General features: G+C 42.6%; 1 protein-coding gene and 1 long non-coding RNA gene across 4 annotated transcripts in view; both read right to left on the bottom strand.

Moving 5' to 3' along the window:
* Nucleotides 1–3,046: 3,046 nt before the first annotated feature.
* Nucleotides 3,047–6,334, bottom strand: LOC112225199. Of its 3 annotated transcripts, none has more exons than XR_006082933.1 (3): nt 5,954–6,334; nt 4,455–5,763; nt 3,047–4,411 (listed from the first exon to the last, which is right to left on the bottom strand). It is a non-coding gene; the product is annotated as an uncharacterized LOC112225199 (long non-coding RNA). The 3 variants fall into 3 exon arrangements; XR_006082932.1 differs by having other exon boundaries at nt 4,479–5,763; nt 5,954–6,331; XR_006082934.1 differs by having other exon boundaries at nt 3,047–4,317; nt 4,479–5,763; nt 5,954–6,330.
* A 1,608-nt stretch (nt 6,335–7,942) lies between these two features.
* Nucleotides 7,943–19,596, bottom strand: part of chn2 (chimerin 2) — a 48,942-nt gene continuing 37,288 nt past the window's right edge. Inside the window, exons 8-13 of the mRNA XM_042318512.1 lie at nt 18,272–18,356; nt 10,895–11,068; nt 10,062–10,139; nt 9,692–9,829; nt 9,403–9,508; nt 7,943–9,286 (exon numbers count right to left, since the gene is read on the bottom strand). Coding sequence (XP_042174446.1) covers nt 9,115–9,286; nt 9,403–9,508; nt 9,692–9,829; nt 10,062–10,139; nt 10,895–11,068; nt 18,272–18,356 — 753 coding nt within the window. The 3' untranslated portion in view covers nt 7,943–9,114. The remainder of the gene's footprint in view (nt 9,287–9,402; nt 9,509–9,691; nt 9,830–10,061; nt 10,140–10,894; nt 11,069–18,271; nt 18,357–19,596) is intronic.

Raw genomic sequence — 19,596 nt, 5'->3', positions numbered from 1 at the left:
TGAGCTGTAGAAGTCTGAAATTAGTTTGCAGTAGGTCAAGCGACTGTCTGTGTTGTTAGCCCAGTTATAGAGATGAGGTGTAGAAGTCTGAAATTGGTTTGCAGTAGGTCAAGCGACTGTCTGTGTTGTTAGCCCAGGTATAAACCAGCCTTTACTCCTATTAACATGTCATTTTAAATGGTTAATCGGTCATGAATGTACAATTAAAGTGTTCCGAGGAGCACTCAGGATTTACTGCTTTATATTTATGTGATATGGGTATTTTTCAGGGTTTTGTGGGTATGAAAATGCCATTTTTTTATGTTTTATTTTTAACTAGGCAAGTCAGTGACTTGAAAAATTCTTATTTACAATGATGGTCTACCGGGGAACAGTGGGTTAACTGCCTTGTTCAGGGGCAGAACAATAGATTTGAACCTTGGTAGCTCCAGGATTTGATCCAGCAACCTTTCGGTTACTGGCCTAACACTCTAACCACTAGGCTACCTGCCTCCCCAACTGCCTTGAAGACGTATCATAGAGAACACTAAATCCATCCACTGCATTTCTACCCAATGTGACCCATGTACAGTTATTCACATTCATTTCAATGATTTTCTGTATAGATACATATTTTTGTGTTAGTCTTTAATTCAAGTCTTTAGTTCAAGTACAAGGCTGATGGTGAATGATGGGGTCACCAGTTTGTAAAGTATCATACAGTATTCATAAGAATATCTGTATATGTCAGCCACTGAAATAAAATGCCTCTTCATAAATCTCTCAGGAGAGTCATGTACTCCCCCCCCCACCCCCCACCCCATGGCAAACATGGCCAAGTTGCAACTGTGCCACCAATGCCTCAAGGGAGAGGCACTGATAGTAGAGTACAGGATGAACAGTAGAGGGCGCTAATTCTTCTGTTTTCATACCAATACCCAAAGTCCAGAACAACTCCTTTGCTTACTTGGAGAGAACAGTTGAAGTGAAAAGCTCACAGAAGCCATTCCATCACAAATATTTGTCCCCCTTTTTCACACCATCTGTAACACGGGTGAATAAGCAGATTACATAGAGCAACGGGGAATACAGTATGTACTTCTGCGTGAATCTGAGTTGAAAAAGAATGAACCAGATCATTCCTTTATACTGTACATTTCACTTAACTAAGATCGTCAGTCAGCCATTATCCAGTCCCGGCACTGTCATTATCAGGTCCCGGCACTGTCATTATCAGGTCCTGGCACTGTCATTAGCAACCATTATCAGGTCCTGGCACTGTCATTAGCAACCATTATCAGGTCCTGGCACTGTCATTAGCAACCATTATCAGGTCCTGGCACTGTCATTAGCAACCATTATCAGGTCCTGGCACTGTCATTAGCAACCATTATCAGGTCCTGGCACTGTCATTAGCAACCATTATCAGGTCCTGGCACTGTCATTAGCAACCATTATCAGGTCCTGGCACTGTCATTAGCAACCATTATCATGGGCACTGTCATTAGCAGCCATTATCAGGTCCTGGCACTGTCATTAGCAGCCATTATCAGGTCCTGGCACTGTCATTAGCAACCATTATCAGGTCCTGGCACTGTCATTAGCAACCATGCCTGGCACTGTCATGAACCATAATGAGATCCTGGCACTGTCATTAGCAGCCATATCACTATTTATTGTAATAATTATCAGGTCCTGGCATTGTCTGTTTCTATTGTAATAAGCCAAGGTATAATAATGTCATTAGCAACCATTATCAGGTCCTGGCACTGTCATTAGCAACCATGGCCTAGCAATCAACAATGACAATGGCCATAATGAGTTACAGTAGCTATCCATTGATCTTCAGTAACCAGAATAAACTGGTCTTGAAAATTCGGATCTATCAATAATTTATTGTAATAAGCCAAGGTAATTCTGTTTCTAATAATGGTGCTCTAAAAGGCAAGAATGTATGATATAAAAATAACCCCAGCAGCCCAGGGAAGCTGCTGTCTAAACATTTCACCACACCCAGAGGCCTAGCAAAAGAACAATGACAATGGCTACATCTATTGTGTGGTTCGAGGTCATGCATCCATTGATCTTCTAGAAACCAGAATAAACCAGAATCTTGAAAATTCTAAATGTGTATAGACATCTAGATGTATTTAGACTTCTTAGGTATATTTAGACTTCTAGGTGTATTTAGACTTTTAGACTTCTAGGTGTATTTAGACTTCTAGATGTATTTAGACTTCTAGGTGTATTTAGACTTCTAGGTGTATTTAGACTTCTAGGTGTATTTAGACTTCTAGGTGTATTTAGACTTCTAGGTGTATTTAGACTTCTAGGTGTATTTAGACTTCTAGGTGTATTTAGACTTCTAGGTGTATTTAGACTTTTAGACTTCTAGGTGTATTTAGACTTCTAGGTGTATTTAGACTTTTAGACTTCTAGGTGTATTTAGACATCTAGGTGTATTTAGACTTCTAGGTGTATTTAGACTTTTAGACTTCTAGGTGTATTTAGACTTGTATTTAGACTTCTAGGTGTATTTAGACTTCTAGGTGTATTTAGACTTCTAGGTGTATTTAGACTTTTAGACTTCTAGGTGTATTTAGACTTTTAGACTTCTAGGTGTATTTAGACTTCTAGGTGTATTTAGACTTCTAGATGTATTTAGACTTCTAGATGTATTTAGACTTCTATGTGTATTTAGACTTCTATGTGTATTTAGACTTCTAGGTGTATTTAGACTTCTAGATGTATTTAGACTTCTATGTGTATTTAGACTTCTAGGTGTATTTAGACTTCTAGATGTATTTAGACTTCCATCCTAATATGTATATATTTCTTAATTCCATTATTTTACTTTTTAGATGTGTGTATAGTTTTGGATTGTTAGATATTACTGTTGGAACTAGGAACATAAGCATTTTGCTATACCCGCAATAACATTTGCTAAATATGTATGTGCGACAAATAACATTTGATTTGATTTGAGATGTATTTAGACATTAAGATGTATTTAGCTTTCTTCACCATATCTGTTATGAAGTGAAAATAAAACACAAAGTAAACCAGATAACATATTTACACATTTATTTACAATATTGTAGCCATTTTCTCTTCATGTACATCTCTGAAGTAAACCTTTAGTAGACTGGTAACAATGATGACAGAAGGCATAGTCCATTCAAAACAGATATTTTGAGATCGTGACTAAATAGTAAATATATTATCCACAATAAATATGTAACAAAGGTGTATTAACGTCATATGTAACTCCTGAGTGAGTGTGCGCGTTTGTGTGTACATTGCAGTACAAAATACAGATTTTTTTTTTTTTGTTTTTACATTTAAAGTATTATGTGATGTAAACAACTAAATGTAATCTTACAATCTCCTGAACACTAGCTAATGTACATGCTGGCATATCCTTCATTCACATCCTCTGTAAGAGTTCATTACTGCAGTGGTTCCCAACCAGTGGTACTAAGACCCCTGGGTGTACCTGGTCTATCCACAGGGGTACTTGAGAAGACTCATGAGACCATAGGTTTACTGGTCAAATACACATGAGCGGGTACTCTAGGCAGAGCAAAATTCAGTTGGTGGTACAGTAACCAAAAAATGGTTAGGAACCACTGCATTAGTGCATACTAGACCTTAGGTAGCCTAGTACAGTATGAACAGAATCAGATTAATCCAACATGATCTAAATAAAGTTTGGTTGTATGTGAGTCCTTCATATCAAACCACCTCAAGTCCTTCATATCAAACCACCTCAAGTCCTTCATATCAAACCACCTCAAGTCCTTCATATCAAACCACCTCAAGTCCTTCATATCAAACCACCTCAAGTCCTTCATATCAAACCACCTCATGTCCTTCATATCAAACCACCTCATGTCCTTCATATCAAACCACCTCAAGTCCTTCATATCAAACCACCTCATGTCCTTCATATCAAACCACCTCAAGTCCTTCATATCAAACCACCTCAAGTCCTTCATATCAAACCACCTCAAGTCCTTCATATTAAACCACCTCAAGTCCTTTATCAAACCACCTCATGTCCTTCATATCAAACCACCTCATGTCCTTCATATCAAACCACCTCAAGTCCTTCATATCAAACCACCTCAAGTCCTTCATATCAAACCACCTCAAGTCCTTTATCAAATCACCTCATGTCCTTCATATCAAACCACCTCATGTCCTTCATATCAAACCACCTCAAGTCCTTCATATCAAACCACCTCAAGTCCTTTATCAAATCACCTCATGTCCTTCATATCAAACCACCTCATGTCCTTCATATCAAACCACCTCAAGTCCTTCATATCAAACCACCTCAAGTCCTTTATCAAATCACCTCATGTCCTTCATATCAAACCACCTCATGTCCTTCATATCAAACCACCTCATGTCCTTCATATCAAACCACCTCAAGTCCTTCATCAAACCACCTCAAGTCCTTTACAAATCACCTCAAGTCCTTCATATCAAATCACCTCATGTCCTTCATATCAAACCACCTCATGTCCTTCATATCAAACCACCTCATGTCCTTCATATCAAACCACCTCAAGTCCTTTATCAAATCACCTCATGTCCTTCATATCAAACCACCTCATGTCCTTCATATCAAACCACCTCAAGTCCTTCATATCAAACCACCTCAAGTCCTTCATATCAAACCACCTCAAGTCCTTCATATCAAACCACCTCATGTCCTTCATATCAAACCACCTCAAGTCCTTCATATCAAACCACCTCATGTTCTTCATATCAAACCACCTCAAGTCCTTCATGTCAAGAAAACAAACACACAAAAACCAATTTAAACAAATGACAAAATAAGTAATTGACCCTGGCTGGATATATTTGTAACATTAGATATCATGTGCTTTCGGCTGTGTGTGTATGAAATATGAAAACATACTTGAAAATCGATATTGTAGGAGACCTTAACCCACACCTAGTGAAGTGGGATGGTGCCCGTGAGCCCATTTGAGAGGCGTGTACACATGAGAGAGACTTGGTATAGAGAAGTGTGGGGACACTCTCCTGAAGGAAGGTGGTAATATTGTAACCTTAACCCAGAACTCTTGGCATTAAGGTCTTGGCTTGACAGTTACCGGACCCTGGTTTGAGTCCCGGACGGAGCTACTTCCCGAATTCACTATAAAATGATTATGAAATCATTCTTTACAATTATTTGATACTTCATAACTATTCCGTATCCATGCTTCATTGGCCTAAACATATTATGAATTAGGTGTATATCTAATATATTAACCTGGTGATAGGCGCAATTGATGAACATTATGAAAGTTATATCTTTAAAAAAATATAATATATTCATATTTCATCATCAATGCTCCATGCTCCATAACAGGTTGCAGTCTGGCAGGTAGATAGATCATGATGTAGCCTGGACTACTTAGCAACAGCAGTCGCAGCAACACTTCCACTGAAGTTGTTATTGTCAGGTATGGTCCCCCGTACTCTTCTGTTCTCCTTAAAACGTCCAGAACGTGAAACTTTGAGATTCCGTCTACAGGTTTTCTCATTGAACATTGGCTCAAACTCTGCATCGTCAAAGGTTTCTGCATCTGGAAAGGTTTCCTTTCCCTTTGAGTCCGGGGTAGATTTGGAGGAGATAGGAGACATCTTCTCCCCAGAAGGTTGGGTCTCACCAGATTCTTGGGTTGTTGGAATACTCTTCCTTGTCACAAATGCTCTCCACCAAGGGTATCTCACAGGCGCTGCCATATCTGGACCATTAAGTTTCACCTGCAAGATACATTAGTGTATGTCAATATAGACAAACTGGTATTGAGAAAAAAGAATCAATCATGCCATAAAAATGATATCAATAATAGAACATATAGGAAGTCATGTTCATAGAGCTGTCATGTAAACATGCTATACGTTTGTGATCAGCTATGATGGATAATATGTCATACACCTGCCATCAACTCACCTGTATGTTTTCAGCCCTCTGGTGTCTCCTTTAGTATCTCCAAGGGGGTTCAACGTGAGGTTAGTCCTCGGCTGAGGACAACATGACCCGCACACAGACCTTCTAAGACCGTGTAGATTCCAAGTTGTTTACAGCTGCATCCACTTGGAAGACTCAATTTACAACATCCAATCAAGGCTTGAATCTACACGAAGGCCAATGTTTTAAGTAGAAAAACGACTGTAAATAACTGACCTCTGATGTATTCCTTGTCACTGAAAGGCAACAAATGTTGCAGGTATCGGAATACAGCTGTCTATATCGCCTACAAACAAAACCCCACCCATGCACACCTGATTGGTTCACATAAAACTGGGAGAGAAGTTACCTCCCTGGAAGCCTGCAGGAAGAATACCTGACCTGACAGCCAGAGTAACACAGTATCTGAGAACTAGACACACAGAAGAAACAATACATGCAAAGTCCTCCACACCCTTACATTTAGAAACAGGGTGACTAATCATGTCTGAGTCCCAAATTGGCACCCTATTCCCTACATAGTGCACTACCGTTGACCACAGTCCTATGGAACCTGTTCAAAAGTAGTGCACTATAGAGGGAATGGGGTGCCATTTGAGACACATTCCATGTGTGTACCCTCAGGTACAGGGCGTCCACCCTTGTTGCTCTCTTCAGCACCAGCGCTATTGAGCCATCGTTGTCCTATTGAAGGTGTGGTAGAGTACGTGTGTGTTGTCGTTGCATTGCACCATGACGCAGACATTGCTTTGAGCAATTGAATTGTAGCCTATCCTAAACGTACACATAAAAGATTGAGCAAAATGTCATTTTACATCCTTTTAATAAATCAGCATTTGATAAATTACAATCTTAATTGCACCCATCACAAAAATACTTTTAATAAAATGGAATCGTAGAAAGGATTTCAATTATTATCAATAATGGAAAACAGAGAATGTGTAAACTCTGTCGCCATGACGTTGTTTGGAGAAGGCGAGCTCCACAACACCTATAGCTGCTCCAGGCAGTTTTATAGTCTGAACATTTACACTTTATGTTTCCTGACTTTAGTATGTGTCAAATAGAGGCAGAACACTACGAGGTCTAGTCCTTACCCATACTAGATGTTTGGCAGTCTACGAGTAGCTTTTACTGAACAAAAATATAAACGCAACATGTAAAGTGTTGGTTTCATGAGCTGAAATAAGATCCCAGAAATGTTCCATACACACAAAAAGCTTATTTCTCTAAAATGTTGTGCACAAATTTATTTACATCCCTGTGAGTATTTTTCCTTTGCCAGGATAATCCAACCACCAGACAGGTGTGGCATATCAAGAAGCTGGTTAAACAGCATGATCATTACACAGGTGCACCTTGTGCTGGGGACTATAAAAGTTCACTCTAAAATGTGCAGTTGTCACAACACAATGCCACAGATATCGCAGGTTTTGAGGGAGCGTGCAATTGGCAAGCTGACTGCAGGAATGTCCACCAGAGAATTTAATGTTAATTTCTCTACCATAAGCAGGCATAATTTTAGAGAATTTGGCAGTATGTCCAACTGGCCTCACAACCACGTGTAACCACGTCAGGACCTCCACATCCGGCTTCTTTACCTGCGGGATCGTCTGAGACCAGCCACCCGGACAGCTGATTGAACTGAGGAGTCTTTCTGTCTGTAATAAAGCCCTTGTGTGGGGAAAAAAACTAATTCTGATTGGGCAGGGGAGCACCCATGGGTAGGCCTGGGAGGATTTAGGCCCACCCAGTCTTATGAAATGCATAGATAAGGGCCTAATTCAGTTATTGCGACTGATATCCTTATTTGCACTGTAACTCAGTCAATTCTGTTGAAATTGTTGTATGCTGCGTTAATATTTTTGTTCAGTGTGTGTATATGTATATACATATATTACCCAATGGTATTCCACTAAAGTATGAATATTAATATATATATTATATTAATTACTATACTAATTCCATGTGTCAATTTAAAAGAATGAGAAGTTTGATTCAAAAGTTCTGTAAACATTTAGGCTCACACACATTTCACCCAAACCAAACCATACACTATAACTCAGCCTATTTTTATAGTACCAGCAAACAGTTGCAGATGGAACTTCAACCGCGCCACTCAAAATATGTTTCTAAGCATTTCCTTACAAGTTTAACCTGCTCTGTTTACCAATTCCTTTAGGGTTTTGTTGTATTTTGACAATGGAACACATCGCAGATCCTTGACAACCTGTCAGTTTCAGGGGGAAAAAAGCACATGATGCTGAAAACAAAGAAATCTTCACAAAATAAATGGATCAGCACAGTGCTTCATACATAGACCATCCATCCATATCTCACCCTACAGGATCACACAGTTACTGAGTCATGAGACTCATTGACCAAGAAGCACACAACGAACACACTTGAGCAGACCATCACTATACAGACAGACATCAACCAAGAAGAATGTGTTAGTGTGATGATGCTGGATTTATGGGAACATGCTTTAATTGTCACAGACACCGGAAAGGGGCAGTGAAATGTGTTGTTTTACAGGGTCAGCCATGGTAGTACAGCGACCCTGGAGCAAATTAGGGTTAAGTGCCTTGCTCAAAGGCACTCAACCTGATTTTTAACCTTGTCGGCTCGGGTATTCAAACCAGCAACCTTCGTTTACTGGCCCAACACTTACCGCTAGGCTACTTGACGCCATGAAAGGTGTGTGGAAATGTTGGAATCAATGGCTTTTTCTAAAATGGCACCCTACTCACTATATAGTGTACACTACTGTTAACCAGAGCCCTATGGGGCCTGTTCAGAAGTAATGAAAATAGGGTGCCATTTGGGATGTATCCAGTACCTTGTTCCTCTTAAGGAGAATATGGCAGGATGTGACAACCTTTGACCTTACTGTAACAAGACATGATGTCTGACTGACGTACCACAGACTCAACTCCAACACTCATGCTTATGGGAGAGAAGTAATGGATGCTCAAATCTGACCACAATAGAAACATTTGGGAATTTTGACACTTCATATGATGACAGACATGATGGCTTGAGATTCCTCTGGTATGGAATAAATCAAACATCCTATTCCTGCCCAGCAACAGACAGGGCTCCAGCCCATCCTGCCCAGCAACAGACAGGGCTCCAGTCCTTCAAAACAAGACGTCTTCATGCTCTATCAGGAGCTGTATGATGAGTTTCTGATGCCTCATGTCGTTCAGAGTGGCCAGGGCGTTCTGTTCAGGCGGCTGCATTAACGTCGGACCAAACACAATCCCCAGGTTCTCAGAATTCATGAAATTGTCCTTTTCAAACATGGTGACCCTGTGAGAAAGATGATTATTATATTAGTCAGAAAGGTGAGAAACAACATATGTGTATGTAAGACTACATCACTGATTCAACCCCATGAAGATCAGATGCAGTGTGTGTTTCATCACTTCTTGAGATGCATCATCAGGTGGCGTAGGGTCTCGTAGTGGGCTGGTGGGAGCAGCAGCAGTCCCTCATGGATGGCCTCCAGTCTGGTGTCTGGGTTGGGCATTTCTACCAGGAGGAAGTACCACTGTTAGTTACATTCACCTGATAAATAACCGTGCCACAGACCTGAACATTTTCCTTAGCTCCCCAAGCTAGTGCCTAGCCTTTAGCTCAGTACACAGTCAGTCATTGCGCTGGAGACCCAAGGTGCATTGAGCTAATTGTGGGAATAAGTTTGGGCGTACGTACTTGCAGCTAGTATGAATTTGGAGTACACATGGAATGTGATGACTGGAATGGGCAGGTCTCTCAGATAGAGCTTCAGAGCTCCAGCGATGATGTTGATGTCGTTATACACATTGGCACTGATGTCTGCCTTCTCGCCATCTGCAGAGATGACACACCAGACACATTATGTACCGACCAGACTGCAGTATATTCACTACAATTACCACAATGCAACATAATTGCCCTTTACACCTCACATAACGACATCCGGCAGTCTGATACGGCTTTCCTGTGCTCATGTGCTTTTCATTTCAACCTATGGACTTTCATGTCTCATAACCTTTAAACCAGACCTAAGCCCTGAGGCAAAGGAAATTAAGTTAACACAAACCTCGGTCAAAGGCGAGCCTCACGTCCTCAATGTGTTCTGAGAAGCCAGACACTCTGTAGAGGCCCTCAGACTGCAGACCTGCAAGCAGCAACACAGAGAGCTGGTTATCTCTACTCTCTGTACCCTCTTTCACCCCATGCAGTCTCTACTAAATAAACTCAACAAGCTCTTTGGATCAACAAAATTATTCAACAAGGGTGGCCTTTATTTCAACCAATGGAGCCTCGAGGCAGATTACAGTACTTTGGGGAAATGACATATTTTGATTCAAATGTTGATTAAGTCTATTATATATACTGTATTTTAGAAATAACCCTTTTGAGAGTAGTTCAACACATTTCAAATGGACAAATACTCCTTTTTAGGGAGTTTTTCCTAGCCACTGTGCTTCTACATCTGCATTGCTTGCTGTTTGGGGTTTTATGCTGGGTTTCTGTATAAGCCCTTTGTGACATCTGCTGATGTAAAAATGGATATATAAATACATTTGATTGATTGAATTTGATGCTAATTTAAAAGATTGGTTTACACAGCACTTCATTTAGGAGCCTCCTTAACCCTGGTCCAAGAAAGCCAATACATTTTAGTAATTTAGCAGATGCTTTTATCCAGAGCAACTTACAGTTGTGGGTGCATACATTAAAGTACCGGTCCCCCGTGGGAATCGAACCCACAACCCTGGCGTTGCTAGTCCCATTCTCTACCAACTGAGCCACACAAGACCATATCACAGACATCCATTTTCACCTTGAAATTTGAATATTCTTTCAGTTTAGCTAACAACATGCAGGGTGCACCTGGCTTAAATGTCACAGAAACATTCTAAACGGTACCTCGTAGTTCTATCTCCTTGATACACATGTCCACCACCATGGGCCGTGTGGTGTTGTGGGCCTTGACCAGGGTAGTGAGGTCACAGCTGAACACCTTCTTAATCCTGCGCAGGTCTGGCTGACAGTCGCTGGGCACCAGCTTGGAACACTGCTTGTGTACGTTCAGCCCACAGTCTGAAAACCACAGGTCAGAGAGGTGGTTAGTCAGTGTTAAAATACACACACATACAGAAAGGATTGATTCCAATCTTATAATCTGACATGATTCTGGTCAACTTGTTCTAAAACAACATGTAACATTACAGAGGGGTTAGAGACAACAAGTAGTACAGGGATTATCCCAATCTCAGAGAGAAAGCCCAGCCAGCTACGGTAAGACCAGGCTGCTTCAATATGCCATGGTGGGCCACGTCACAGCAGAGGCTGTTGGACAGCTGGGGGTGAGAGAGCGGAGCACCACCTCTCTGTGTGGCATCACTGTCCCGGTCTGGCCTGCACACACACCGTGACGAAGAGAGCAAGCTGCCTCTCTGGGAGATGCCACAGGAATGTAACCTAGGTTGAGGTTTCTCTGCCTGCCTATAAACATACTGTACTTGGGAGTCTCCCTGACTCAATAAGAACATCCAGCTAAATCATTCATCACTGATAGTGGCGTTGTTACTACCAAGAAATACCCAGCATTATTGCTGGTCCGCTGACTGGGGTTCCTTATTCTCAGATACAGACAGATTAAAAATAGAGAAAAAAACAGAGAGAGACTGTCAGACAGAAAAAGATGGAGAAAGAGATAGACAGACAAAGAGATGGGATAGGGAGGAAGAAGACAAGCTAAGCATGCCAGATAAGAAGGAAGAGAGAGGAAACAGAGAGAGAGAGAGAGAGCGAGAGAGAGAGCGAGAGAGATGGGGATAGGGAGGAAGAGAGAGAGAAGAGAGATGAGGACAGGGAGGAAGAGAGACAATGAGGATAGAAAGCCAGTCATCAGTTGTGTATCTCTGTGTGTTAGAGGACTGCTTCAGATACAACTGGAAGTACTAAAGAAGTCTCTTCTGATTCCCATAGGGCACAGGGCTGTCTGATGACACCAGTGTTTGCCTGGGGCTTATAAGCATGGCTAATATCTGAACAACAAACCATCTGTCTACAGAGAAAAACAGCCACGTTAGTCCATGTCAGGATTGTATCCAGGCCATAATAGAACCCTGTGTCTATCGCAGTTTAGGGACTTTCCGAACCTACTTGTCTACTGGTCAACTAGCCTCAATTGTGCTACAGTCTTGCTACGTTGTAAATGTCTGTAATGTATTTATAGTGTGTCTCTACCCTATACTTCACTGCACCAGTGAAGTATAGGGCGGCAGGTAGCCTAGTGGTTAGAGCGTTGGGCCAGTAACCGAAAGGTTGCTGGAACGAATCCTTGAGCTGACAAAGGTTAAAAAAATCTGTCGTTCTGCACCTGAACAAGGCAGTTAATCCACTGTTCCCCGATAGGCAGTCATTGTAAATAAGAATTGTTCTAAACTGGCTTGCCTCGTTATAAAAATACAGTCGGATCTGTTTTTCAGCCAACAAACATTTCAACAAGTTCACTAGGATACAACATTATTGATCAGTAGAATCATTAGGTGGTGTTCATAAATACTAGGGTTGCAAAGGGTGGTTGGTGTCTGTAATTATCTCTAGCTCTCTGTGTGTCCTTATTACCTGTAAAAATATATAAACTCATTTTTATTTTACCTTTATTTAACTAGGCAAGTCAGTTAAGAACAAATTGTTATTTTCAATGACGGCCTAGGAACAGTGGCCAAAAAAAGAGGCCAGATCAACTGCCTTGTTCAGGGGCAGAATGACAGATTTGTACCTTGTCAGCTCGGGGATTTGAACTTGCAACCTTCCGGTTCCTAGTCCAACGCTCTAACCACCAGGCTACCCTGCCGCAAACAGAATGACAACGCTGTTGATCCTAAATATAAACCAGCAACTTAGTGAATACCATTGGTACCATATTAGGGTTTCAGTGTGACATACAGTACCAGTCTAAAGTCTGGACACACCTACTGTACTCATTACAAGGTTTTTAGTTTTACTATTTTCTACATTGTAGAATAATAGTGACGACATCAAACTATGAAATACATATGGAATCATGTAGTAACCAAAAAAGTATTAAATAAATCAAAATATATTTTGTATTTTATTTGAGATTCTTCAAAGTTTCCACCCTTTGCCTTGATGACAGCTTTGAACACTCTTGGCATTCTCTCAACCTGCTTCATGAGGAATGCTTTTCCAACAGTCTTGAAGGAGTTTCCACGTGTGCTAAGCACTTGTTTCCTTCACTCTGCGGTCCAACACATTCCAAACCATCTCAATTGGGTTGAGGTCGGGTGATTGTGGAGGCCAGATCATCTGATGCAGCACTTCATCACTCTCCTTCTTGGTCAAATAGCCCTTACACAGCCTGGAGGTGTGTTTTGGGTCATTGTCCTGTTGAAAGACAAATGATAGTTCCACTAAGCGCAAACCAGATGGGATGGAGTATCGCTGCAGAATGCTGTGGTAGCCACGCTGGTTAAGTGTGCCTTGAATTATAAATAAATCACAGTGTCACCAGAAAAACACTCCCACACCTCCTCCTCCATGCTTCATGGTGGGAACCACACATGCAGAGATCATCAGTTTACCTACTCTGCATCTCACAAAGACAAAATCTCAAATGTTGGACACGTCAGACCAAAGGACAGATTTCCACCAGTCTAATGTCCATTGCTTGTGTTTCTTGGCCCAAACAAGTCTCTTCTTATTATTGGTGTCCTTTAGTAGTGGATACTTTGCAGCAATTCAGCCTGATTCACACAGTCTCCTCTGAACAGTTGATGTTGAGATGTGTCTGTCTGTTACTTGAACTCTGTGAAGTATTTATTTGGGCTGCAATCTGAGGTGCAGTTAACTAATGAACTTATCCTCTGCAGCAGAGGTAACTCTGGGTCTTCCTTTCCTGTGGCGGTCCTCATGAGAGCCAGTTTCATCATAGTGCTTGATGGTTTTTGCGACTGCACTTGAAGAAACTTTCAAAGTTCTTAAAATGTTCCTGATTGACTGACCTTAAATTAATGATGGACTGTCTTTTCTCTGCTTATTTGAGCGGTTCTCCCCATAATATGGACTTGGTCTTTTACCAAATAGGGCTATCTTCTGCATACCACCCATACCTTGTCACAGCAGATTGGCTCAAATGCATTAAGGAAAGAAATTCACACCTGTTAATTGAAATGCATTCCAGGTGACTACCTCATGAAGCTGGTTGAAAGAATGCCAAGTGTGTGCAAAGCTGTCATCAAGGCAAAGGGTGGATACTTTGAAGAATCTCAAATACCTTCTGATTTGTTTAGCACTTTTTTTGGTTACTACATGATTCCATGTGTTATTTCATAGTTTTGATGTCTTCACTATTATTCCACAATGTAGAAAATAGTAAAAAGAAAGAAAACTGGTGGCAGTTGTGACAAAAGTTAATAGTAAATAGAGTGTCACAGTTCATTGAAAATAATGCCATCGTTGATTAGATGCTTTTTGCATTATTATGCTGTTCTCTCTTCAACCATATGGTCTATCTACTAGATACTCATGGACAATATGGTAACTTACTGGTAGCTTTGCAACCCTAAATATTACATCCTTTTATCTGGCAGGAAGCTCCAAGGACAGCTACATGTGTCCCTTTTCACTCAATTTAACTTCAGGATTGGAATGATATGAACAGTATTGTGATATTTTCCCTATGTACTGAAGCACTGAAATGGGTTAAAACCTCCTTAAAAAGGATCTCCATTACAAAGCGATCAAGAAAGCATGGCGGCACGGCCAGGCGGCACGGCCAGCGGCACCGCACGGCCAGACAGCACGGCCAGACAGCACGGCCAGACAGCACGGCCAGACAGCACGGCCAGACAGCACGGCCAGACAGCACGGCCAGACAGCACGGCCAGACAGCATTGTTTTGATCTCGCAGACTGGGATATGTTCCGGGTAGCCTCAGAGAGTAATATCGACAAATACGCTGATTCGAGTGAATTTCTAAGAAAGTGTATAGGAGGTGTTGTATCTACTGTGACTATTAAAACCTACCCTAACCAGAAACTGTGGATAGACGGCGGCATTCGCGCAAAACTGAAAGCGCAAATCACCACATTTAACCATGGAAAAGTGACTGGGAATATGGCCAAATACAAACAGTGTAGTTAATCCCTCCGCAAGGCAATCAAACAAGCAAAATGTCAGTATAGAGACAAAGTGGAGTCACAGACACGAGATATATGTGGTAGGGGTCTACAGACAATCACGGACTACAAAAGGAAAACCACAGCCACCTCACGGACACCAACGTCTTGCTTCCGGACAAACTAAACACCTTTGACCGCTTTGAGGATAATACAGTGCCACAGACACGGCCTGCTACCAGGGACTGTGGGTTCTCCTTCTCCGTGGCCGACGTGAGTAAGGCATTCAAAAGTCAACCCTCGCAAGGCTGCCAGCCCAGACGGCATCCCTAGCCGCGTCCTCAGAGCATGCGCAGACCAGCTAGCGTGTTAACGGACATATTCCATCTCTCCTTAGCCCAGTCTGCTGTCCCCACATAATTCAAGATGGCCACCGTTGTTCCAATACCCAAGAAGACTAAGGTAACTGAACTAAATGACTATTGCCCCGTAGCACTCACTTGTCATCATGAAGTGCTTTGAGAGACTAGTCAAGGATCATAATCACCTCCACCTTAGCTGTCACCCTAGACCCACTTCAAATTTGCTTACCGCCCCAATAGGTCCACAGACGATGCAATCGCCATCACACTGCCCTATCCCATCTGGACAAGAGGATTACCTATGTAAGAATGCTGTCCATTGACTATAGCTCAGCATTCAACACCATAGTACCCTCCAAGCTCATCATTAAGCTGGAGGCCCTGGGTCTCAACCCCACCCTGTGCAATTGGGTCCTGGACATCCTGATGGGCCGCCCCCAGGTGGTGAAGGTAGGAAATAACATCTCCACTTCACTGATCATCAACAATGGGGCCCCACAAGGGTGCGTGCTCAGCCCCCTCCTGTACTCCCTGTTCACCCATGACTGCGTGGCCATGCACACCTCCAACTCAATCATCAAGTTTGCAGACCACACAACAGTAGTAGGCTTGATTATCAACAATGACGAGACAGCCTGCAAGGAGGAGGTGAGGGCACTCGGAGTGTGGTGTCAGGAAAACAACCTCTCACTCAACGTCAACAAAACAAAGAAGATTATCTTGGACTTCAGGAAACAGCAGAGGGAGCACCCCCTATCCACATCAATGGGACAGCAGTGGAGAAGGTGGAAAGTTACATTCCTCTGTGTACACATCACAGAAACGGAAATGGTCCATCCACACAGACAGTGTGGTGAAGAAGGCACAACAGCGCCTCTTCAACCTCAAGAGGCTGAAGAAATGTGGCGTGTCACCTAAAACCTTCAAACTGCAGGTGTATCACCGCCTGGTACAGCAACTGCACCTTCCTCAACCACAAGGCTCTCCAAAGTGTGGTGCGTTCTTCCCCTCGCATCACCGGGGGCAAACTACCTGCCCTCCAGGACACCTACAGCACCTGATGTCACAGGAAGGCCAAAAAGATCATCAAGGACAACAACCACCCGAGCCACTGCCTGTTCACCCTGCTACCATCCAGAAGGCGAGGTCAGTACAGGTGCATCAAAGCTGGGACCGAGAGACTGAAAAACAGCTTCTATCTCAAGGTAATCAGACTTTTAAAATAGCCACTAACACAGAGGCTGCTGCCTACATACAGACTCAATCATTGGCCACTTTAATAAATGGATCACCAGTCACTAAGAATGCCACTTTAATAATGTTTACATATCTTGCATTCCTCGTTAATATTACTCATATACTGTATTTTATACAGTCTATTGCATCTTGCCTATGCCACCATCATTGCTCATCCATATATTTATATATTCTTATTCCATTATTTTACTTAGATGTGTGTATTAGGTAGTTGTGGAATTTTTAGATTACCATGTTAGATATTGCTGCACTGTCAGAACTAGAAGCACAAGCATTTCGCTACACTCGCATCTGCTAACCATGTGTATGTGACCAATAAAATTTGATTTGACAGCACAGCCAGCACAGCCAGCACAGCCAGCACAGCCAGCACAGCCAGCCAGCACAGCCAGCCAGCACAGCCAGCCAGCACAGCCAGCCAGCACAGCCAGCCTTGTTGCAGTTTTGGGAATACAGTATTTGGATGTCCTTGTTTGACTGGGTGTGTCCCATTGATGCACCTTCTAAGCTCTCTGTGAGCGTCTGTCTTGTTTATAAATAGTTGACAGCCATAGTCACAGGGGGAACTGGTTTGTCCCAGGTGTCACTGAGGAATGCTAAATTACTACATTTCACAGGCCTCATCCAACCATTGATTTATATGGAACAGACCACATTTCACAGGCCTCATCCAACCATTGACTTATATGGAACAGACCACATTTCACAGGCCTCATCCAACCATTGACTTATATGGAACAGACCACATTTCACAGGCCTCATCCAACCATTGACTTATATGGAACAGACCACATTTCACAGGCCTCATCCAACCATTGACTTATATGGAACAGACCACATTTCCTGGACTCTACATTCCATGACATGATCCAGGCTTAGACGTAATATTGTAATACCCTTTTTATTGTCATAGCATTTAAAAATAAGTACATTATTAGGCATTTCAAGTTTGATATCTCATGTGTTACAATTAGTCACATGACATTAGTCACATGACATGAAACCCAACCGGACAGAGATGTCTGATCAGTCCAAATTGATTGATATTTGATCAAACGTGAATTCTTGAAATAAATCAAAACTTGGAAGTCAATTGTTTATTTGTGGTAAACACGGGGGATAAAATGAGACAAAGCCTGGTTACATGGATGATTTATTGAACATGTTAACAGGACCCCGAGGGTCTGATCAGGGATGTTAACAGGACTCCAAGGGTCTGATCAGGGATGTTAACAGGACTCCGAGGGTCTGATCAGGGATGTTAACAGGACTCCAAGGGTCTGATCAGGGATGTTAACAGGACTCCGAGGGTCTGATCAGGGATTGGAGTTATTTTCTGTAGGCTTTCATCCCAAATTGCATCCTATTCCCTGTAAAACTTTAGGGTTCTGATCTATGAGCCCTACACACGTGGACTACATAGGGAATAGGGTGATATTTGGGATGGTACTCTAATGTAATGAAGTACCCATGAAAGGTGATGGTAGCTAGGTCAGCAGTGAGCAGTGTTGGGATGTCTGAATGGAAGAGGGTACCTGAGCAGTGGACCCCTTGGGCTATGAGGCCCCACATGAAGTTGGCACAATACTCGCACCAGTGAGGCCCTCGGAAAGTATGAACCTATGAAAAGGGTGAGACAACACAGCAACAGATTAGAGTCTGGAAGACACACACGCCACACCTTCTCGCTCTCACTGAACAAACATAACTCTCTAAATCACACACGCACACAGTAAACAAACATAACTCTAAATCACACATACCACACTGAACAAACATTATAACTCTAAAATCACACACACACAGTAAACAAACATAACTCTAAATCACACATACCACACTGAACAAACATTATAACTCTAAAATCACACACACATATACGCAAACAGACAAACACACAAGATCTGTGAATTTTTTCATTCATTGTATTTCTGGAGGTGAGTTGGCCCCAGGGCAGGTTAGACGGTTACTGTAGGTGAGTAGGACCCAGGGCAGGTCAGATGGTTACTGTAGGTGAGTGGGACCCAGGGCAGGTCAGATGGTTTACTGTAGGTGAGTAGGACCCAGGGCAGGTCAGATGGTTTACTGTAGGTGAGTAGGACCCAGGGCAGGTCAGATGGTTTACTGTAGGTGAGTAGGACCCAGGGCAGGTCAGATGGTTTACTGTAGGTGAGTAGGACCCAGGGCAGGTCAGATGGTTTACTGTAGGTGAGTTGGCCCCAGGGCAGGTTAGACGGTTACTGTAGGTGAGTAGGACCCAGGTCAGATGGCTTACTGTAGGTGAGTAGGACCCAGGGCAGGTCAGATGGTTTACTGTAGGTGAGTAGGACCCAGGGCAGGTCAGATGGTTACTGTAGGTGAGTAGGACCCAGGGCAGGTCAGATGGTTACTGTAGGTGAGTAGGACCCAGGGTAGGTTAGATGGTTACTGTTGGTGAGTGGGACCCAGGGAAGGTCAGATGGTTACTGTAGGTGAGTAGGCCCCAGGGCAGGTCAGAAGGACCCAGGGCAGGTTAGATGGTTACTGTTGGTGAGTAGGACCCAGGGCAGGTTAGATGGTTACTGTAGGTGAGTGGGACCCAGGGCAGGTTAGATGGTTACTGTAGGTGAGTGGGACCCAGGGCAGGTCAGATGGTTACTGTAGGTGAGTAGGACCCAGGGCAGGTCAGATGGTTACTGTAGGTGAGTGGGACCCAGGGCAGATCAGATGGGCTGACAGAGATTCACACACAATGAATCATGTTGTCGTCCAAACTACACATTCTGTATTTGTTCATCAGCTCTTTTGTTTCTTAGATCAAAATGGAGGTTTCACAATGGTTTCTCATAGGGGAGAGAATATTAGCATCCTGTCCAGGGGG

Source organism: Oncorhynchus tshawytscha, unplaced genomic scaffold (assembly GCF_018296145.1).
Source record: "Oncorhynchus tshawytscha isolate Ot180627B unplaced genomic scaffold, Otsh_v2.0 Un_contig_4572_pilon_pilon, whole genome shotgun sequence".
Classification (NCBI taxonomy): domain Eukaryota; kingdom Metazoa; phylum Chordata; class Actinopteri; order Salmoniformes; family Salmonidae; genus Oncorhynchus; species Oncorhynchus tshawytscha.
The sequence above is the reverse complement of the archived record's forward strand: the minus strand, read 5'-3'. Positions and strand labels throughout refer to the sequence as shown.